We start from the raw sequence: 25,078 nt of genomic DNA, 5'->3' as shown, positions 1-25,078 counted from the left end.
AGTACTCCATGGATGAAATGTGGAGACCATGTGTACATCCCTATCCTCACCAGTCTTTCATATTTTGATACTGAATGGTATGATGACCACATACAATTCATTAAATAAGGTGTGAAAAGTCTCACAATTCATCTCTCTGTCATTAGCTAGTGAATAATTAATACTCTAATCACACATCACTAATTCTTTCCACATCATTAGTGAGGCTGAGAGATTTTATGCTTGTCTGACCAATTTTTAGGAATAAAACTTTGAGGCTTCATGTTAAATCTCAGTGATAACTGGTCTTGTATTTATAATATTTTAGCACTTTCCACTAGAACACAAAATACTGTGATGGCTTGTCAAACGTATGTCAACATCATAAAAAGTATTATGATATATTTATCATCTTTACTAAAGTTCTGCTCCCATCTATACTATTTCAAGGGAGATCTTACATTCTAAAAGCAATCTTATTGAGCATGATTTTAATTCACAGAGAAATTAGCAGAGCAAGAAAGCCTCCACGTTTACAGAAACATGTCTCTCTGGTCTTACTACAGTTATCTGACTAAACTTTTTTCTGCAAAGCAGCTAGAAAACAAATTATATGTTGGTAACACTGGCAGTGGCTACAAAGGGTTAAAAGAAGAGGTTAATGCTAACATTGCTTTTGATTAATGAACCATATTTCTATATATAGATTTGAATAAAGTGAACAACAGGTGAAGGAGAGGAAAAGATGTTGGGTTGGTATTTTGAACATGCTTTAAATTGTGAAACCAACGACCACTCCCATCACCATAAAAAACAGGTGCTTACAGCATTCATATAGCATTTAGGTAAAGACTTAAAATGAATGGAATAAATTCAGATGACTGTATTTCCATCAGGGAAATTTATTACACAAAACAAACTTCCTTGAGCAACCATTCTGATGTGTTTATACCTACCTATTCACAATTTTTCTCAATTTCAATAACTGTTAGCAAAATATTTCATATGTAACTTTACTCAGATGCACAAAAATTCATTGATATGTGTCTTAAATATCTAACACTTGCTATAGCTATTACTTCATGTCAATTAAGTCAGTTGATGGGACAAAGGAATTTTAACTCTGGTGCTCTTGTGTATATTTATAACATACATAGAGCTCATTGACTATGAGTAGAGCTCATTCATTATGTAGCCAGACCCGAGAATCCCTTGATCACAAGTGAGGACATCATATGCCATGTTGTTAATCAGTAATATAGTTACAAAGTGTATTAGTTCATTCTCATATTGCTATAAAGAACTACCCGAGGCTCAGTAATTTATAAAGAAAAGGTTTAATAGACTCACAGTTCTGCACGCTGTACAGGAAGGCATGCCTGGGGAGGCCTCAGGAAACTTACAGCCATGGCAGAAGGTGAAGAGGAAGCAGGCACATCTTAAATGGCCGGAGAAGGAGGAAGAGAGGGCAGTAGGAGATGCTACACACTTTTAAACAACCAGATCTTGTGAAAACTCACTATCGTGAGAATAGCAAGGGGGAAATCCACCCCCTTGATCCAATTACCTCCCACAGGGCCCTTCCTCCAATATTGTGGATTAAAATTCCACATGAGATTTGGGCAGAGACACAAATCCAAACCATATCACAAAGTCTGGATTTATTTATTTATTTATTTCTAACAGGTAAAAACAGACTGGACATACTTTTTATTATAATGTGATTGTCACTTACTTGTTTTTTCAGTGTCTTTAACTTAAATGAGGAGGAGGAAGGGAGTAAAATTATAGCTGCTCTTCTTGGTATTGCAATAACCCATAATATGTTATCTGCAGCCCATCAAGAAATTGTTATTAATATGTATTAATAACAATAAATTTAATAAAATAAACATTAATAATTCTAGAAAAATATGTGCTATGAACCAATTTCGCGCCCTAAAATAGACTTTAGGTTCTAAATCCCCCTAAGTCCAAGGAAGTATGTTTCACATATGAATGTCTTCCATTGATTTGTACCACAGCAGAGTAAGATAAAGGAAGAATTCTTCAGATCACATGAGAGATCCATAGATATTCATCAAATATAGAAATATATGTTCCTTTAGCAATTCTATAAGTGTATATTAATTCTTTTCACATGAACCATCTCATTGGTAGTATGCCTTTTTCTCTGGAAATGATGCTATAATTCAGGCAAAACGTTTTTGAAATCTCAAAATCTCTGTTTAGGGTCTATTTTGACAATTTTAAATTGTGTTAACCTCAATTAATATACATCAGTATATGTTTTATTTGTAATTCAGTGATTTTATGAGAAAATATAACAGGTGTTAATGCAGTTGCAAATGAAGTTTCCAGGAAGGAATTGTGGCAAAAAGTAAAATTAATCACCTCTAAAATATGTGTATACTTAGAAAAATTATATTTTGTGTATATATACATGTATGCACATACACACATGCACAGAAATACATGGACATTGTCTTAGTCTGTTTGTGTTTCTATAAGAAACACCTGAGGTTAGGTAATTTATAAAGAGATTTATATGGCTCATGGTTCTGCAGGGTGTACAAAAAGCATGGAAACAGTATATGCTTCTGGTGAGGGCCTCAGGCTCCTTCCATTCATGATGGAAGGCAAAGGAGAGCCAGTGTGTACAGATAACACGGTGAGAGAGGAAGGAAGAGAGAGAGAAGTGAGGTGCCAGGCTCTTTTTAAGAATCAGCTCACATGGGAACTATACTGAGTACTGACAGAGCAAGAACTCAATCATTACCTGAAGGACAGCACCTAGTCATTCATGAGGAAACCACCCCATGTCCTAAACAACTCGCATTAGGCCCCATCTCCAATACTGGGGATAAAATTTCAACATAAGATTTGACAAGACCAAACAAACCATATCCAAATCATAGCAAACATATTTGTGTGTATGCATAGATATACGCATTATTAAAGTATAAACCTTATGTTTATGTTTTTATGAAGGTATATACATTTATTATATTCTAAAAATACACAGAAGGAATCTAAACCTTAATCAGAAAGAGATTAACATATTAAATGGCTGTGTCTTTACCTCAAAGAGTAGAACTGCTAAACATCATGCCTTGACCAGTAATGCAATAAGTACAGCAATGCTTTACAAAGAAAAATTATTTCTAATCATTAGTTGTTCTGCTGTTTGCATGCTTATATACTTGAAGGTTAATTTCACAGAACTTAGAGCATAAGTACTAGCTATTACATACACTATAGGGGTTAATATTTGCAGCCTGATGGAACCAAACACTAAAACTCTGACATGATGATACGAACTCACATAAAACAGTAAGATCATTTTCATTTTCGTTCCAAGAATACTATAGTGTATTTTATTGACTTTATAAGACAGGAATGACCTATCCAAACCATGCTTTTTACAGGCTCTTTTCCTTATATCTCTTAGGCGATTTCAGGATATATATACATATATATGTGTGTACGTGTGTGTATATATATTATTATTATACATATATTTGTTATGATATATGTTATATGTTTATTATGATATATACATATATTTTTATTATGATATACATATATGCATATGATATATACATATATTTTATTATGATATATATACACATATATATACACACATATGTGTATTTTATCATAATAAAAAACAAATAGTCATACTTTAAAATGGCTCCATTCTGATTTTTTATAAACAAAGAATAACACAAAAACAAGGTCAGAACTGGCCATAAAAGTTGAAGGACATCAACTCTGTGTAATGGTGAAACTTCCTCTGATGGAAATACTTGTTAAAATTATTTTCCCAACTGTCTGGCCAATGGTCTGAAATCCTACCATGAAATATGTATTCTCATTAGTTAGAGCAGTACAATCCAAAAGAATATTTGTTGATTACAAATTAGTAGCTTGAAGATTAGGTATTAACATTTAAGCAAGGGCTCAGCTATTAGAGATCAACTAAGACATGATGAAATGAGCATAGGAAATTAGGAAGTTAGGTGACGATCTGACATCACTTTCAAAGGGAATATGATTGCATACGGGTGACTGCCTCAGCTGGGGACTCCAGGCAATAAGAAAATGGTTCAAAGGGGAAGGGCAAAATAAATCAATTAGGAACTACAATATATTCAACACAGCATAAAATACTCTCTTATCTCATTGAATATTCCAGAGTTAGATGATCTCTTTTATAATGTCCCCACTGGATACAAGGGCAATAATAGAAAGACATGTGAACTTAATAAAAATAAAGTTCACATATTGTGTTGCATTGTTCCTTTCAACTGAGATGTCAATAAAATCCATCCAAAATATAACTGCATTATTAGTAACAGACTCGGAATGGTAAAACTGTTTCTGTAATCTATGAAAATGGTTCCCAATTTCTAGGCTGCAGACCCTTACAAAGCAGCTGAGGGTATACCTGCAAAACAGTAAGTTTGATAAATAATTTTTAACACGTCTTTTAATATGACTTTACATATGTCATTATATACTCTAAGAGGTAATACAATTACATTTTACTTTAGAGTTTATCTGAATTTATAGTAATGTTTGGTGATATGTTTTCGCAAAAAACAGGTAATAAAATGTAAGTATTTTCACGTAGAGTGGCTAGCAAATGGTTTGAGCTTGCAAAAGCATGCAGGAATTGAAAAGAATGAAATCACAGGTCTTCAGTTTGAATGTAGTATAAAATAAACCATGCTAATATTTCATTAGTTTATGCAAGACTGAAATAAAAATCATTTAACGTTCATGGAAGTCAGATATCACTTCAAGCCTTAAAGGAGAATTCTGAAATACTATTTGCATTTCAGCATGGAAGAATTAAATCCCACTTCCTGCCATTGATGCTTCTTTATGTAGACTTATCCACTAGTAATAGGAAAGTGCCATGCCCAGCAAACTACTGGAAAAGATCATAAACATCCATGTTCTGGCTACAAACACTTAGGTTGGTGCTGTTGGAGGCTGACTTTCACAATTACATAGAATATTACTAAGATTATGGGGCTAACATTTGCTTCCAGATTTAGTAATTGGGAAACAAAATGTTTAAATTGTAATAAGCCTGAGGAAAACAGTTGCCAAGAGAATAACAGAGGGTGATGATGGGAGGAAAGAGAGGCGTTAAAAAAATTATAAAACATAATGAATTTGCATGCCCATTTCAATAAATTGACTTAGAAGGTTGGCAGTTTTACCAATCACTGCAAGGTCTATATTTTTAGTAGAATATAGGGTATTTTTTAACAAATAAAAGTTAATAAATATTCAATTACACAAAACAGAGTAAGCTATGAAGATTGATTTGTGAAGGTGTAACACAAAATTGACATGCATATATGCTTTTTATTTTCTCTTATTTCACAGGGTTGTTGATGTTTGACTTGCTATCAATCACCATGCCCTAATATTTATTCCATCAAAATCACTTCTTTTTTCCCATTCACAGTTTTATTTTCATTCTAACAACCACCACCCTAATTCTGCACATGTGTACAGCATCAACCTGGAATAGCTTATTCATTGGTCTCTTTACTTCTACCCTTTGTCATAATTATCTTGCACATAAATATCTTACTCAATCTGTCTAGCCCCTTAAATGCAAAGATAAGCATACAGCATGTAAAAAAGACTGCAACATGAGTGTATGTATGGATGGAGAAATTGACATCCTCATCTGTGATACATTTGAGCTACTGGAAAAAAAAACCTACTTTAGACATCAGTGGGGATCCTACACTTACCATATTCAATACCTATTGTCACAGGTTGAGTTTTCTAGAAGCAGACAGTTTGGAGTTTGAGAGGATTATTAGGGAGTAACACATGTAAGAAATGGAGATGGAACCAAATGAAGAACAGAATGAATTAGAACAGCTATGCAAGCCCAATGATGACTTGGTCAACGAGGCTGGGAGCTCTGGATTGCCTTTCAAAGTTTCTGGTATCAGGCTGAAATGTGTAGTCCTCTAAACATGCCTTAATCAGATAAAAGATGCAGACTTGCCTCGTGGGATGTCACCTTAGTCCAGGTGGCACTCTTCAGCTGAGAAAGATCCTATAGGACCTGACAAAAGGGGGCAGGTAGCTGATAGCATTCCACATAGCTAAGCACCAAGTACTAACATGAAAAGGCATCTGGAAAGTTCAGTTCCACATATTTCAAACTAATCAACTCATTTTTATCCTAATTTCCAAATCATAAAAAAATCTAACAGTTGTTGTGATCATCCATTATAGCAAGCTATATATAAATATATATTTGCTAACCCCACACACTTGGTGCTTTTGGTGTGTTTTAGGACAGAGAGATACACGCTGGTCAGTACACCATTTGAGCAGCCTTCCTTAAGTGGGGAGAGACTGAGTAGCCACTTGAGGATTTCATATCCTTGTAAGTCTGTGAAGCCCTTGGTAAAACACAGCTTCTTCAGGCATTACTTGAAATTCTATCGACTATAAATATGAAATGCCCTTCTTGGTTCAATTTTGCTCATAGCCAATTCTTATTCATCAGTCAGCCCATGTTGTATATGTCACATATCACTCATTTTTTATACATATTGTTAGGATACCTAATTATCAAGAGGACGCATTATGATTTTTAAAGTTATGTTTTCATCCAGTAGGAACCACCATAATGCAAGTAGATGATACTTTTATTTTGAAAGTAAGAGCTTGAAAAGAAACTATCATCGGAGTGAGCAGACAACCTACAGAATGGGAGAAAAATTTTGCAATCTGTCCATCTGACAAAGTACTAATATCCAGAGTGTATAAGGAACTTAAACACATTTACAAGAAAAAAACAAACAACCCCATTAAAAAATGGGCAAAGGACATAAACAGACACTTCTCAAAAGAAGACATTCATGCAGCCAACAAACATGAAAAAAAAGCTCGACATCACTGATCATTAGAGAAATGCAAATCAAAACTACAATGAGATACCATCTCAGTGTACCATACCAGTGAGAATGGCGATTATTAAAAAGTCAAGAAACAACAGATGCTGGCGAGGGTGTGGTGAAAAAGGAGTACGTTTACACTGTTGGTGGAAATGTAAATTAGTTTAACCATTGTGGTGATTTCTAGAAGCAGAAATACCATTGATGCAGCAATCCCATTACTGGGCATATACCCAAAGGAATATAAATTATTCTATTATAAAGACATATGCACACGTATGTTCACCGCAGCACTATTCACAATAGCAAAGACATGGAATCAACTCAAATGCCCATCAACGATAGACTGGATAAAGAAAATGTGCTACATATACACCATGGAATACCATGCATCCATAAAAAGGAAGGAGATCATGTCCTTTGCAGGGACATGGATGGAGCTGGAAGCCGTTATGCTTAGCAACTAATGCAGGAACAGAAAACCAAACAACAAACACATATTCTCACTTATAAGTGGGAACTGAACGATGGGAACACATGGACACATGCTGGGGAACAACGCACACTGGGGCCTGCCAGTGGGGAGCAGGGGGAGGGAAAGCATCAGGAATAGCTAATGGATGCTGGGCTTAATACTTACGTGATGCGTTTATCTGTGCAGCAAACCACCATGGCACACATTTATCTATGTAACACACCTGCACATCCTGCACATGTACCCCTGAACTTAAAAATAAAAATTGAAGAAAATAAATAAATAAATAAACTGACCATGTCTACATGGTGTTAAATTTTTTAAAAAAAGAAAAAATAGTAAGAGCTTGAATAAGTTCTCTAATATTCTTTATAATAATATTCATCTTTAAATAACTTTCAAGCATTAAAATGATGAATTTTAAGCCTGCTGAAATTCTGAAAACAGTATTACAAAAGAATATTTTATATTGGTTTCTATCCGGTTGAAAAAACTAAAAATGTTCAGGATACAGGTAAAGGTTAAATAAATTTAAATAATTAAACTACATAAAATTAAGGACATTAAGAGAAAATAATTCAATACATTTAATAAAATATTTAAATGAAGAATTGAAATAATAAAGTGGTTTTAGGTTGAACAGAAATTTTTAAACAGAAAAAAAATTTAATTTAATTGCACACATTAGTCTTTTCTTTTTAACTTGAAGACAAGTAAACGCATTTTGATTTCTAATAACACCCTTTGTAAGCATAAAGCATACATTTAAATATCACCTATCTAATATGAAATGCCCAAATTACAGACAGCAACACTTATCGATAACTAATGGCTCGGTAATTTATTGAGCAATCAGTTCATATTTACAAATAGGTGAGAAACTGGGTAGCCACGGTGGGTCTGAGGAAGATGAGATGGAGAGGGCTGTACTAAGCGGTCCTAAGGTAGCAGTAGACTGCATGGGCATCTACCTTCTAGGAGTTCTCTGAAGAACAGCAATCAGGAAGGTGCTCACAACCAGTAAGGGAGATAAAGAGGACAGGACATTGGAATTTCCTTTAAAATGAAAAATCTCTAAGGAAGGCAGAGGTTCTCCAACCAACTTCACAGATTCCAAAGAGGATGAGGTTAGAGAAAAGAAAAAGAAGGATATTAGAAAAACTACATCTGTGGTTAACTCTTTTATTCTGCTACCTGGTGTTAAAAGTACTATAATTTTAATAATCTGGGAAGATGTGGTAAATATTACCGTAACAGTTTGTCAGCTTTTGCATTTCTATGCAAATTTTAAACTCCACCATGTTGCTACAAGTAAATGATGAACATCGTATGTTTATAGTTTATTATGACATACCTGTATTATATGTTTTGTTAAATATAAATGAAACATTCTACCTTGTAATAGAGACTATGATTTGTTTGAACAGATTAACCATGAAAATAATGCTCTTTGTCAGATGAAGGTGCCATTACAAACAGCTTTTCACAGGGCTAGACAAAGAATACAGAGCAGATGATCATATCAGAACACAGAGCGGTCTCATGTGAACTCTACTCCCTTCCTCACTGCTTGTTCTATCTACACATACAACACTAAGGAAGGTGGACAAGTGTATGGTATTATGCATAACTCAGCCCCCAAACCATGACAAATAATGTTTTGAGGTAATATTACAATACTAACTTCAGTTACGAACAATTAAATGGATACTACGATTTCCCATTGCCTGCCTTTTGTTGCCACGATGCTAAAATTTGAGATGGATCATTGTAAATGGTTTGCACTAAGAGTGGAGTCTCGAAAAGATGAATATATCCTTAGTAATTCTTCTTACTCCATAAGGAGAGCCTTGAGTACCTCAAAAGTAGCCTGTAGCTACCTGGTAGTATCCCTCAGAGGTACGTGACTCACATTACTTGCTTATTACAAGCCTTAAGTTAAATATACATTCAAATATATCTACATATTTATTTTAAATATCCAATATCAAATATTCCAAAAAGGCACATAAAATGCAGGTATTAATTTACACTACAGTTCCTAAAGTGGCATTGCCAACTTGTGTGAATAAGTGCTTTCAAACTGATTTGACTCTGGATCTGATTCATTCTCTGCTAGTCTCCTTTATGTGATGCTGTTTCCTATCCATTCAAAAACAGGAAGGTACCTGAAAGAGGCATGCTCAATATACATTTTAAAGTACTAGCGACTGACCCAAAGGTGCCAAGTGCACTCTACACAAATGTCAAATTATGCACTGAGCAGAACAATACTTAGAATTACCTTCATTATTCCTCAATTCTTAATTGTATTGAATGCTTTCTAAAAGTAGTATAATTTCCATTTAAGTGATTGTCAATAAGAGTAAGTATAATAAGCTTTATTATGCAGCAAAAGTGTTTATAAACCCATAACATGGTTGATAAAATGCTACTGAATAGAGGAAAAGAGCTAATATAATTAACAGCTATATATTCTCAATTTTAAACATCAGACCTGCCTATTTAAAAATACATTTCTCATCAGAAAAATGTTAAGTACATTTGCAACAAAGTCTATGAGTTTTATCTCTAAAGTTTGAATGTAGTGATTAATTAAAACATCAATGAAAAATGTAAGAATTATAATTTTATTATTTAAAACACTTATAAATGCATTAATTTATCTTTATGTGCAAAATTTTTATTGTGCCTGTTTTAAAGGCAGAGGATATATATAATCTAGTTCCTTAAATGTGGTAATTTGCAAAATTAAGCAAGAATGTGGTTAGTTATTTTTAAGAAAAGGTCAATCATTCTACTATGCTATATCTCATCCATGATTAGGAAAACAATCGATTTGATTGGTTTTGAGTGGACAACTAAATCAGGTACTTTCCAGGAGTTTGTATGCCAATAAATTCATAGAGCAGATACTTCAGTATCAGCTTTGCTGTTAATGACATTGTATTAGTCCATTTTCATACTGTATGAAGAAATACCCAAGGCTGGGTAATGTATAAAGAAAAAGAGGTTTAATGGACTCACAGTTCCACATGGCTGGGGAGGCCTCACCATTATGGTGGAAGGCAAAGGAGAAGCAAAACACATCTCACATGGCAGCAGGCAAGAGAGTGTGTGCAGGAGAACCGCCCTTTATAAAACCATCAGATCCTGTGAGACTCATTAACTATCATGAGAACAGCAAGGAAAAACTCACTCCCATGATTCAATTACCTCTGACTGGGTCCCTCCCATGACATATGGGGATTATGGGAGGTACAATTTAAGATGAGATTTGGGTAGGGACACAGCCAAACCACATCATTCCACCCATGGCCCCTCCCAAATCTTACATCCCCACATTTTAAAACCAATCATGCCTTCCCAACAGTCCCCCAAAGTCTTCACTCATTTTAGCATTAACTCAAAATTCCACAGTCCAAAGTCTCATCTGATATAAGGCAAGTCCCTTCTACCTCTTAGCTTGTAAAATCAGAAACAAATCAATTACTTCCTAGATATAATGGGGGACAGGTGTTGGGTAAATACAGCCATTCCATATGAGAGATATTGGCCAAAACAAAGGGGCTACAGGTCTCATACAAGTTCAAAATCCAGCAGGGCAGGCAAATCTTAAAGCTCCAAAATGATCTCCTTTGACTCCATGTCTCACATCCAGGTCACACTGATGCAAGAGATGGGTTCCCATGGTCTTGGGCAGCTCCGCCTCTGTGGCACTGCAGGTTACAGCCCCCCTTCTGGCTGCTTTCACAGGCTGGCATTGAGGATCTGCAACTTTTTCAGGTGCATGGTGCAAGCTGTCAGTGGATTTGGGGGCTGGAGGATGATGGATCTGGGGTCTGGAGGATGGTGGGCCTCTTCTCACAGCTCTCCTAGGCAGTGCCCCAGTGGGGCCTCTGTGTGGGGGCTCTGACTCCACATTTCCCTTCCACACTGCCCTAGCAGAGGTTCTCCATAAGGGCTCCACCCTACAGCAAACTTATCCCTGGACATCCAGGTGATTCCATACATCCTCTGAAATCTAGGGGGAGGTTCCCAAACCTCGACTCTTGACTTCTGTGCACCTGTAGGCTCAAAACCACATGGAAGCTGCCAAGGCTTGGGACTTGGACCCTCTGGAGCCATGGCCTGAGCTATACCTTGACCCTTTTTAGCCACAGCTGGGGCAGCTGGGACACAGGGCACCTCGTCCCTAGGTTGCACACAGCAGGGAGACCCTGGATCTGGCTCAGGAAACCATTTTTCCCTCTTAGGCATCCAGGCCTGTGATGGGAGGGGCTGCTGTGAAGATCTCTGACATGCTCTGGAGACATTTTCCCCATTGTCTTGGTGATCAGCATTTGGCTCCTTGTTAGTTATGCAAATTTCTGCTGCTGACATGAACTTCTCCCCGGAAAATGGGTTTTTCTTTTCTACTGCGTTATCAGGCTGCAAATCTTTCAAACTTTTATTCTCTGCTTCCTCTTGAACACTTTGCCACTTAGAAATTTCTTCTGCCAGATACCCTAAATCATCTCTGTCAAGTTTAAAGTTTCACAGATCTCTAGTGCAGGGGCAAAATCCCACCAGACCCTTTGCATAGCAAGAGGGACCTTTACTCCAGTCCTCAACAAGTTTCTTATCTCCATCTGAGCCCACCTCAGCCTGAACTTTGCTGTCCATATCACAATTAGCATTTCGGTCAAAGCTATTCAATAAGTCTCTAGAAAGTTCCAAACTTTCCTACATCTTCCTGTCTTCTGAGCCCTCCAAGCCTCTAGGAAGTTCCAACTTTTCACACATTTTTCTATCTCCTTCTGAGCCCTCCAAACTGTTCCAACCTCTGCCTGTTACCCAGTTCCAATGTTGCTTCCACATTTTTGGCTATCTTTGCAGCACTGCCCCACTCTCTGTGGTACCAATTTACTGTATTAGTTCATTTTCATACTGCTCTGAAGAAATACCAAGATGCGGCAATTTATGAAGAAAAAGGGGTTGAATGGACTCACGGTTCCACATGGCTGGGGAGGCCTCACAATCACGGCAGAAAGTGAAGGAGAAGCAAAGGCACATCACATGGTGTCAGGCAAGAGAGAGTGTGCAGGGGAACTTCCCTTTATAAAACCATCAGGTCTCGTGAGACTTATTCACTATCACAAGAACAGCACAGGACCACCCACCTCCATTACTCAATTACCTCCTACTAGGTCCCTCCCATGACACGTGGGGATTATAAGAGCTACAATTCAAGACGAAATTTAGGTGGGGACACAGCCAAACTGTATGAGACACTGACACTTCTGAACACTGGCCAAGAACAAATGTGCAGGTCCATTGCTCCTGATATCATTGGAACCAAAACAACTACATTCTTTGAATACACAGTCATGTTTCATATTTGTTTGATTTTTATGCTATAACCATAGAGACAATTCATGAGATCTTGCCTCGTTAATTAATATATTGAGCAAAATAAATTAATAATGTCTCAGTACTTATTGAGTAGACTGTAATTCTATCATTACTATATGGGGAACATAGAAGTTTCACTAATGTGTGTGTGTGTGTGTGTGGGCGAGAGAGAGAGAGAGAAATATATGCAGAAGAGTAGGAAAGAAAGAAAACATCTCTTATTCTTTGGAAAATCTATATATGACATACAGTAGTGTAACCCTTAAAAATGTATGCTTATTATAAAAATTTCTATATAATTATTTATCGTCTAAATGGTATTTAAAATAAGGTGACTAAGTAGAAAATCTTTGGAAACGAAAATATGGTTTACATTCTTGGCTCCCCCATTTAATGTTTGAGTGAGTTTGGACAAGTTACGTCACACTATGAGCCTTAGATTCCTCTTCTGTAAAACAGAGATGAAAATCTAGAAACAAAAAACAACAAAAAAAAACCACTTCTCATGACTACTGTGTGGATTCCATGAGATCTAGCCTATGAGTAGTACCTGACTTGTATTAATTAATAGCTATAGACCTCATGCTTCCTGTATTTATTCAAGCCTTGATATCCATAACATCACACTCTCCTGGTTCTCACCCTATTTCTCACTCATGGATACCAAAGCAGAGCATGGATGACTTTCATAATCTGTTCCTGCTGCCTTTTCAGTTTCATCTCCCAGCTGTCTTGCCAGAATTCACCAAACCATAACACCAAAAATGCCATTAAAATATGGGTTGCTTTAGCCTCCATACCTCATGCTCCATTTTACTGTTTATAGTACTCCTTGTTCACATCACCGTTTCTCGCATAGATATATATTTAGGTCGGTGCAAAAATAATTGCGGTTTTTCTGACATTGAAAATAATGGCAAAAACTGCAATTGCTTTTGCACCAATTGAATAAAACTTCTATCCCCAGACTTTTTGGAGAATTTGGGTAGGGCGCAAGTAGGGTGTACAATCTCTGAGCTGCAAGCACATTATTGTGGATGGGAAAGCAGACAGATTAGCAGAAATTATTCCTGCTATTATTCACAGATTTCCAACTGGTTGAGCCAATCCAAATGTGACAAAATCTAAAGAAAACAAAATTAAAAGCCAAGCATGTTAGCCCCCAAGAGAAGCCACATTATGAAAGTATCTTGCAAAGTAAAAGCAAGCAAGAAAATCGAGAAATCAGTGTCATATTTTTACTAAGGACCATGGGCTTCAATATGAACAAACCAGATGCAAATAAAGGCTTCAACATAGGGCAAAAAACCTACCACACTTCCATCCATCAAGAATTTGCCCCCGTCTTTCCCTAAATCTTGGGCAGAGTACACACATGGTTTGCCTACAAAAAATATATGCTAATAGATAACCAATAATAAATGAATATAATTTATTTCATAGAAATTCTAAAGTGAAAAGGAAGCTTTTGAGGAATTCCTTTCTGGAATACCTCATTTATCTCAATGAGATCAGAAATGAGACGCCTAAGAGAGAAAGGCAAGGACAGCATTGGAGAGCAGAGAAGAGTTAGAGGATCTGATCGTATTCACTATAGAAAACCAGATAAGGAGTTAACCAGTCACCAGTAAAAGGATCTGCCAGTATTAAGGCTCTTGGGAATGCTTACGGTCTTAGTGCCTTGTTTATCTGGGTGTACAGAAAAGTCTTTTGTTGCTCATCTATGATTTGCATAGTTTTTAAATTAGTTCCAATAGCTCTAATTTATCGCAAATCTGCTGAGGAATTAAATGGGGTTTTGTGAAATATGATGTATTAAGAAGAAGATATTTCTATGTATTAAGAAGAGAGATGTCCCTCTCCTAATTCCAAACACATGAATCAGTCATTTGACTACAAATATACAAATAATGCCTCTACATGTTAATAAATGAGCACATAAAGAACATACTCTGACACTAATTTTACTTTTCATTATAAGCCTTTTAAACAAACTTTATAGCTCTACACTTCAACCTCTTGCCATTTAGTTAGTCAAGTTATTTCAGGATATGATGTAAAAATGCTACTTCTGGTCCTACAAGATAAGATATCCAGAAATATTTCACCAAGGTGTATTTGAAATCTCCTGGGGCCAGGCGCAGTGGCTCAAGCCTGTAATCGCAGCACTTTGGGAGGCCGGGACGGGCGGATCACGAGGTCAGGAGATCGAGACCATCCTGGCTAACACGGTGAAACCTCGTCTCTACTAAAATATACAAAAAAACTAGCCGGGCGAGGTGGCGGGCGCCTGTAGTCCCAGCTACTCGGGAGGCTGAGGCAGGAGAATGGCGTAAATCCGGGAGGCGGAGCTTGCAGTGAGCTGAGATCCGGCCACTGCACTCCAGCCTGGGCGACAGAGCAAGACGGAGTAACAAAGCTATATTGTAGGGAAATCATTATGTTGATATTTCTCACTTTCAGTTGACACTTATTTAGCATTTCCTTTGGGTTATTTCCTGTCCAGTTGCTCAATAATTACTAACTCGCTGTACTTTTCATGATGACAGATGGGGCAGGTTCTGCTATTAGCTCCATTTCACAGATGAGGAAACCGAGCGTCTCAGAAGTAATGTTAACAAAGCCTGGATCTGACCCCAAACATTCTAGCTCCAGAGTATAAATTGGTAGCCACTATTATGCTGCTTTTTGTGATAGCACACTTACATTTGGAACTTTAGAAATAATCTTTATGTCTAACGTTATTATATTAGATCCCTCTCTTTTTAACATTTTACCATGGTGTAAAATATAAATATGTTTTTCTTTAATGTCAGATACAAAATAACCTACATTTAGATATCTTACCAGTTTTTTCTGTCATCACAGAAAAGAAGATCGGTAAAAAATGACACAGGTTTAGATGACTTGAAACTGACGTGGCAAGTGAGCTTATTATTAATTCCACTGTGAGAGCCTGGGATGACTCTGCCTTTTGGAAATTTCACGGAAAGAGGGTGAATCTCCTCGTCATCAAGAAGCCTTACTGTGGGAATCTGGACACATACAGTTGAATTTCTGCTTAAAATTAAAAAAAAAGTTTCATTAGCTCAAAATACCTGCAAGTAACTGGCTTTAAATGTATACTTCATTTTTTTGAATCCTAAAGAAAATTAAAATAAGAAATATTTGTAATCATGTGCCTAATTATTAAAGATATCTTTGTATCATCTCTTATTTTCTGATCACAATATAAGATGGATGATAACTAAGAAACACTTGAGATGATCAAATGTTCCTTTTGTTCTATAAGGATTAAAAAGGCATGTGACACCTGATTAAACACAGTATTTCTTAATCAGCATCATGATATAAATTACTGTTTTTAAATGTATTCTGATGAAAATTTACCAAAAGTTATCACTTTAATAGCTACAAATTTAATGCACATAGACTAAATAATATTAACAGATGCATAAACATGTAGGTAGATATTTGAAAATTTGGATACTATTAAGTGCATATATACATATACTATGAATGTTTTTCAATCACTACTATTCAAAAATTCCACTTAATGTTGACATACCTAATTATAAATTTATAATTTTTATAGCCAATCCAAGCTGTTTATTTTAAACAATATAATATGTATTAATAGTATTCACTTTAAAATTGAATTACTTCGTATTATTTTTAGTGATCAATAAATATTTAATCATATTACTTTGTTTACTTATATATGTAAGAACTTACATATCTATGGCAGATAAGAGGTATCATCAAATGGGAATTATATATCCTTGCTATTTTAATCAGTGTGAGAATTATTTAGCTAATAATAAAAAAAAAAGATCTAAAATTGCATTAGTTAAACCTATATACTACCTTGGATAAAAACATGGAAAGTAAGGCCGGGCTTGGTGGCTCAAGCCTGTAATCCCAGCACTTTGGGAGGCCGAGACGGGTGGATCACGAGGTCAGGAGATCGAGACCATCCTGGCTAACCCGGTGAAACCCCGTCTCTACTAAAAAATACAAAAAACTAGCCGGGCAAGGTGGCAGGCGCCTGTAGTCCCAGCTACTCGGGAGGCTAGGGCAGGAGAATGGCGTAAACCCGGGAGGCGGAGCTTGCAGTGAGCTGAGATCCGGCCACTGCACTCCAGCCTGGGCGACAGAGCGAGACTCCGTCTCAAAAAAACAAACAAACAAAAAAAAAACATGGAAAGTAATTTATAAATCCAGTTTGAAAATAATTCAGTTGTTACTTAGCTAATTATCTTTAAATAAGTGATTAATGCTGTTGATTTTATTACATATGTATAACTTGGACACTGCATTACATTATTTCTTCAGTACCTCTCATATTCATTTCATTATACCATATTTAGCAAGACTCAACTTTTGAGTTGAAGTAGCTTTTAAATTGATACCTTTGTACATTAATCTCTATGAAAACTTTAGTTGATTTTTTACTGAAGTCACATGAAATATGTAAATTTACCTGTGGAAAACTTTTTTTACAGCATTGAACATTCCAATCCATGAATACTGGTGTATTTATTTGAGTTTATTATTTAATTATTTAAATACACCTGTATTTAACTTGAGTTTTATAATTTTCTTTATACAGTTCCATACAGTTCATTCATAGCTTTATCTATTATCTTTATCTCTTATCTTTTAATCTATTATCTATTTATCTATTATATTTTAATTTTTTGATGCTATTATAAGTAGTAATTTAAAGTTGTGTGCTCTATATATTGTATGCTGAAATTATATTGAATTTTAAATATTTAAGTTACATTTGCCTATTCTGATAAGTGATCTTCCTAGTTTTAAAAAATCTCCTTGTAGATTCTTTGAATTTTCTATATGAAAAAATAATCTAATATACAGATAATGACAGTTTTGAGTTTTATTTCCTAATCCTCACACATTTTGTTTTTCTTATCCCCCTGCCATATGCTAGGTTCTCTATTAAAATGCTTTAGGGAAGTAGTGATAATAAGCATCGTTCACGTTTCTGTTGTTAAAAGGTAATTCATGTATATTCCAGTTTCAATAATGATATTTGCTCTAAGCTTATGATAGGAACATTAAACAATTGAAGAATATCTATTTTATTACTGTTTGTTGAGAGTTTTTCCATGAATGATTTAAAAATTGTATCAAATGCCTTTATTCTCAATGTATGAAAATGATCAAATCATTATTCTCTTTAACAACATTTTAGATTTTTTGATGATAGACAAGCCTTGAAATACTGGAATACAAACAAGTTGGTCATGATCTATCTTATATACACGTTGTTTGATTCTTCTTTTTTTTTTTTTTTGAGATGGAGTCTTGCTGTGTTGCCCAGGCTGGAGTGCAGTGGTGCAATCTCGGCTCACTGCAACCTCTGCCTCCTGGGTTCAAGCGATTCTCCTGCCTCAGCCTCCCAGGTAGCTGGGATTACCGGCATGTGCCACCACGCCCAGCTAATTATTTTTAATATTTTTAGTAGAGACGCGGTTTCACCATGCTAGCCAAAATGGTCTCCATCTCGTGACCTCATGATCCACCCGCCTCGGCCTCCCAAAGTACTCGCAGATTGTTTAAGGATAATTATATGTATGCTCTCATAACACAGTGTAGCCAATAATTCAGCTTTCCTATACTGTCATTTCCTGATTTCATAATAGAAATTTCTGAGATCATAAAACAAATTAGGGCACATTATTATTATTCTGTAGTTTGATAAATCTGTTTCCTGAAAGTTCAGTAAAACTTGACTATAAAATCATCAGAGGATGTTTTCTTGTGAAGTTTCAAGTATTAACCCAAAGGCTTTCTACTTGTTCCCAGTATATTTTTAGTAAATTATATACTTCTACAACTTTCATATTTAAGTTTTCACACGTATTGGAATAGACCTCTGTATAGTATTTTGATTATCTCATTTTTTCTTTGGATTTATGGTTAAGCTTCCTTATTTCTAATATTATTTAACTGTCCCTTCTCTGTTTTGTTCCTTGTCAACTTCACTGTATTGGTATCCATTGTATTCCTCTTTCAAAGAAGAAACTTGGTTCCACTGAGTTTCTGTTTTGTATATATTTTTATACTGCTTTAATTTCTACTGTGTATAATTTTATCTCACCTTCTACACTCCATAGGTTAGTCTAAGAGACTATTATTTGTAATCTTACTTATAAAGTTGGATGTTTAAAATTTCCAATCATTTTTTTCTTTCCTAATATCAGTATTTAAGGTTTTATATTTCCAAGTATGGATAATTTTACTGTACTTTATTAAGGTTTTTTTCTTCAATCACTGAAATTTTGATGTTTATTTAATAAAACAAATAAAGTAAACAATGATACCGGCCTAATTCTTTATCTAAAGAAAGTAGCAGAAGTCCCAGTAGCTGTTTTAGGTTTAGTTTTCCGCTCTAATGTCCAGATGGTGTTTAGAGTACTTGATTGTATTATACACTCATGATTCTCAGTGAATGTTTTCAAGATGTGGAATCTAGCATTTTAATTATTATTTATTTGCGAAATTCAGTATAATTTCTTCTTTTACTCGGTAGAATTTTTTTTTAACATTTTCTAACTCATGGTGGATCTTGTTATCTTTTCTTTATTGACTTTTAGTTTATTATATTTATTTTTGGAGAATATAGTCTATATTATGTCAACCTTTTAAACATTTTGGAGACATGAATTATAACTATAGAATCATACATTGTCAATTTCTATAAATGTCTCATGATTCATTTAAAAATGTGTATTCTCTAATTGTAAGGTGCAATTTATACATGTTAAATTAATGAAGCTTGTTACAAATATTGTTCAAATATCTTGTCTCTGGACTCATCAACACTTCTGATACATGTTTTAATATCCCAGAGTTATGAAGGACTAGTCAAATTTTCCAATTTTCATTTGGAGGTTACATATTTTAAGACTATTTTAATTATGCATAGAACTTTAGAATGCTGTTGGCTTTCAGGTGAATTTAATCTTTTATAATTATTTGATGACTTTTATATCTTAAAAACACACTTTACCTCTAGAGGTTATTGCATTTGAAATTAATACTGCTACCCAGCGTTATTTTGGTTATGCTGTTATATCTCTTCCTATCATTTCACTTTGGTGCTTCTCAGTTGAGGGTGATTTTGCTCCCCAGGAGACATGTAGCCATGTGTAGATATATATATTTTCTGTCACATCATGGGGAGGAACGCTATTGGGTAGAGGCTATGGATGTTGCTAAACGTTCTACAATAAACGACATAGCCTCCCACTATATATAGGGTTTAAAAGTCAGAAGCAGAGAAGTCTGAGAGATGGTATACTTTTGGCCTTGAATTAGTTGTATACCAGGTTGTGAGGATGTGACCACATGGCTAGGACTTGAGGGTGGACTGAGTGTGTCCCTAGGCAAAAAAATGATGCTTTAGTTCTATAAAGACCATGAAATTAATTCTGCCAACAACTTGAGAGCTCGGAGGAAGACCGAGCTTCAAGTGAAAGGGCCACTCCAGCCAACACCTTGACTTCTGCTTATTGAGACACTCAGCAGAGGATGCAGCTAAGCCAGCTGGACTACTAAGTCAGAGAAACTGCAAGATAATAAACAAATTCACGTTGTTTGAGATATCAAAAGCATGTTTTAAGGCACCACGTTTGTGATATTTTTTCACATAGCACCAGAAAACTAATATATTGAATTTTTAGGCTTGCTTACTACTCCATGAAGAGAGACACAGCAAAAAAAAAAAAAAAAAAAAAAAAAAATTACAAGAAAATTCAATGACTAACTGTGAGATAATTAAGAAAGATTTTTTGTTTTTTGTTAAATTTTAATATATAGTTAAATATTTTAATAGTTCAACTATAGAAACAAGCCATTCTTATATAATTCCCATATAACACAGACACAAACAAAAAAGCACATAAAAAAATGTGGTAAATTCACATTATTTACCTGAAATAGTTTTGAGGTAAAATGTTAATATCCATCACAGTTGTTACATCCAAAGGAACAGGAGCGAAAAATATAGATGGAGGGTCAAACAATAATTCTGGTGATTTTACTTCTCCAGTAAGACATAATATTTTATAGCAAACAGGAATATAATTTAAAAGCATAGGAATATCTGCTGTGTATCTTCCAGGACAATCTAATGAAAAACAAAATTTTAAGGGTATTTTAAAGTAGTTAAAACACAAAAAAATTTACATAGCTGAAGCATTACTAAATTTCAACATGTACAATGATGTTACAACTTAATGGGGCAGAATAAATTACCCAGAAATTAGATTTAGCTTGCTGAAGAACTTAAGACACGTAATGAGGTACTGTTGAAAGAAAACTGTTTTAAAGTACAGCTTGACTAGAAATAGAGCAAGTCTCTTTAATGTAGATTTTCATAATTTGGGGAAAATAAATATACCCTGGGAAAGCACTGCAATAGAACATTTTTAAAAAATTATTTTCTGTGTTTTAATAGAAGCTTCCCAGACCTTTAGAATATGTAGTATGAAGAAGAGGATAGATCACTGCCATAAGGATCTCAGGGGACGACTGAGAAAAGGAGGTCCTGAGATGAAAGGAATGTGCTGTATCCCGGATTTTTAAGTTTAAGAAATACTACCAGGGTTGACTGGCCAATTTTACCTGGTAGGAAAGGACAGGAAATTCCCATGCCATAGCTTAATAAAAGAAAAGATAGTTTGCGTCAGAGAGCAGGGCTCAACATGGGAAGCTGAAAGCTAGTTTCTGAGGACAGTTTTTCCATCACAGCAAGTAATCAATACCCTTTCACACCAAAATCTCCAAGCATAGTGTGTGACAGAGAGAAAAGAGTGACTCAGTGATTGTGATTTCAAGCTGATATCTTAGAACCCCTCAATGAGACACCAGTGCACCTTAGCAAAGACTGGGGCCATCAAGGGTATCTTCAGAGCAGAAAATGACAGTGCACTGGGTGATGCAAGACCATGTTCAAAAGTGACACTTAGTGCTAGAAGCAAAAGCAATGGACTCATTGAAATCATCAGCCATACTAGCGTTCTCTGTACTGGAGGCCATTACTTAATCAAATAAGCCCTTTACCTGATCAAGTAAGTATTCTAGGGTTCTTGGAAAAAGGGAGACAGCTGGAGAGGAAAGGAGAGGAGGGATAGAAAAACAATGGGCTCCCTACTAATAATGACAAATGAGTACTGGAAAGACTATATGAAAAATTAAAAAAAATTATGTATAGTTTGAGCTGATAAAATAAGCTATAAGAGAATATATGTATTTAAAACATTACAAATCTATAGGGAAATGATGGTTTCATTTCATAAATTTGATGTTGTTAAACTTAGTTTGGGGAGAAAAAACAATTTCAGAGTTAGGGAAGGTTTTAAGACTTATTGAATTCTGATTATTTCAGAATTTCAGACCTCTTAAAGGGTTCTGGGGTGATAGAGAAGGAGATTCTTTGTATAACCTCAGACTATTGGAGATTCAATCCTACCCCTTTTTAAGCTGAGAGTGTCTTCTCTCTCATCTGAGATGTAATTTATAAAGGCATTTTAAGCATGTTTAATTCTTAAGAGTTAGGTTGTATTGACCAGGTGTGGTGGGGCACGCCTCTAGTCCCAGCTACTCGGGAGGGTGAGGCAGAAGAATCATTTGAACCCAGGAAGTGAAGGTTGCAGTGAGCTGAGATTGCACCACTGTACTCCAGCCTGGGCAACAGGGCGAGACTCCGTCTCCAACAATAACAACAACAACAAGAACAACAACAAAAACAAAACAACAAAAGAGTAAGGTTGGGAGCCTAATAAAGGAAACCATAGATTTAACTGATAGGGCCCCGTCCCATATTAAACGAAAAGTCAAAAGGAAATGTTTCTTATTTCCTTCTAGATTGACTAGTCCAGTGCATTTTATCTGAGTAAAAATGTTGGCAGGGACATAAAGGAGAAGTTCTGAACAGAAATATGGATGGTAGGTTCAGCTGGAATAGCCTTTGTGCTAGCTCTTTGGAACTCGAATATGGTAGAAATGGAGAAGAAACTAGAGAAATACATAATAAAACTTAATTATTTTTACTAAACAAATTTCAGAATGCAAAGAATAGTTGATATTTTCTATCATATTTTCAGAGATTTAAAGAGAGGTAATAAAAAGATTAAACATTTTTAAACCTAATCATAATGTGCAATGAGATGTTTCTCACACACAAAGCTAAAATGATTATACAATGCCATGCTAGTAGATATAGTAGAACATCAAGTTAATGCAACACAGTGCTAATAGAACATTATTGAGAGGGAGAGAGCACAGTGCTCAAGGAACTCTCTAATAAGCTTAAAAGCTATAATAGATTCTTACCCTGCCTGAACTTCTACTGATAACTGAGCCAGTTGCAGGTATTTTATCTAGATTACCACATGTGTAAAACTTAGTGTCCTCATAATTTGGGTATTTTATAAGTCTAATAAAATGAAAAACAGATTACATTGCACTATAGTGGCTGAGTGTGATAAGCAGAATTCTGAGAGCATTCCTCAAAAAATTAAAAATAGAACCACCATATGATCTGGTAATCTCAAAGGAAATGAAATCAGTATCTCAAATATCTGCACTCCTATGTTTATTGCAGCAATATTCACAATAGCCAGATTATAAAAGTGTCCATTGATAGATGAGTGGAGAAATAAATTGTGATGTATGTATACACAATAGACTACTATTCATTCATACAAAAGAGGAAAATTTTGCCCTTTGCAAAAAAAAAAAAAAAAATGGTTGAACCTAGAGGACGTTATTGTAAGTAAAATAAGTCAGACACCGAAAGACAATTACTGTATAATCTCATTCATGTGGAATCTAAAAAGTCAAACTCATGGAAGCAGAGTGTAGGGCATTGTCTTCTAAGGGCTTGGGAGTGGGGGAAATGGGGAGATGGTGATCAAAGGGTACACACTTTCAGATATAAGATGAACAAGTTTCTGGGGATCTAATGTACAACATGGGTGATGATGGATATATTAAGTAATTTCATTGTGGCAATTATTACACAATGCATACATACATCAAATCCTCACATTGTACACCTTGAATATATACCAACTTCATCAATTAAATAATGTAACATTCAAAAATGAGATTAATAAAATTGTATTATTTATAATTATTCAAATTAAAAGAAACAAATAAATAATCTAAATTTCTGTATACATAATAAAACAATGTCATAGATGAAGGATAAATTGAAAGTATAACCACAAATATAGGAGAAAAGATCTTACTTGGACAGAAATGTATGGAAACATTATACGTTGCATTTGGCCGTATAATCCCATTCAGTACACTGAACTTGAATGTGCCATCTTTGAAAAGTTTGCCAGTATTACTAAGATCCAAAGTCCATGTCACATGGTGTTTGGTAATATTATATAAAACAAGATTCTGCTCACACACACAAAAAGACAAAAAAAAGTTAAAAATTATAGCATGCAAAATAAAGTTTAGTTGTATTACCATCTCAATTTGATGAGCCTATGTATAAATTCAAATGATTAATCATAGATAAAATGCTTTAAAATGATATTAGACAAAGGGGTTTTTAGTCTGATGAAACTGTTCTCTATGGCAATGAAGTGGTAGACACATTATTCCATGCATTTTTCAAAACCCAAAGATCTTACATGAACATAAATGTATGTAAATCAAAAACAATCAATCCAGCTGTAATACAGTGCATCACAGTCTGTAATCCGTCTTGGAATGTTGATACACTGTATTACAAATGTGTGAAATAACCTCACTGAATGTAGTTAGGGTAGGGAGAAATTGACCTCAGTAACTTTGAAAAACTGTGTTTTTGACTGAAAGCTACAAGGCTAAAGAGTAAGAATTGTGTATGAATAATGTACTCTAGGTGATAAAGGTGTCAGCAATTTTAATAGGCTACAGGTTAGAAATTCTGAAACTTCTTTACTTGAAATTAGGATTAAAATAAGTAAATAAAGTGTAAAAAATGAGAGGCAAATTTCTCGTTGTCAGAGAAATTAGTCAAAAATGAGTAAGAGAGAAAGATGGGAATGGACATTGTGGTGCTAGATTAGAGATATCAGTCTGTACTGATGTTAGATGGATGTATGGATAGATAGAGAGAGAGAGAGATACATGTATAGATAATTATAAGTATATGTGTACATGTGGATTAGTATGTATACGCCTATTTCCTGACTCTATTTGTTGAAAGGGCCTAGAACCTGTGACACTGCAGTAGCAACTCATATACACA

The 25,078-nt window shown here is 35.1% G+C and overlaps 1 protein-coding gene across 1 annotated transcript in view; it reads right to left on the bottom strand.

Annotated features, from left to right (window-relative positions):
- Positions 1 to 25,078, bottom strand: part of CFAP47 (cilia and flagella associated protein 47) — a 434,654-nt gene that overhangs the window by 310,440 nt on the left and 99,136 nt on the right. Inside the window, exons 24-26 of the mRNA XM_025371837.1 lie at positions 24,078 to 24,237; positions 20,755 to 20,950; positions 15,640 to 15,849 (exon numbers count right to left, since the gene is read on the bottom strand). Of these exons, the coding sequence (XP_025227622.1) occupies positions 15,640 to 15,849; positions 20,755 to 20,950; positions 24,078 to 24,237 (566 nt within the window). The remainder of the gene's footprint in view (positions 1 to 15,639; positions 15,850 to 20,754; positions 20,951 to 24,077; positions 24,238 to 25,078) is intronic.

Source organism: Theropithecus gelada, chromosome X (genome assembly GCF_003255815.1).
Source record: "Theropithecus gelada isolate Dixy chromosome X, Tgel_1.0, whole genome shotgun sequence".
In the NCBI taxonomy this organism is placed as follows: Eukaryota; Metazoa; Chordata; class Mammalia; order Primates; family Cercopithecidae; genus Theropithecus; species Theropithecus gelada.
This window is presented reverse-complemented; position numbering and strand designations above follow the sequence as displayed.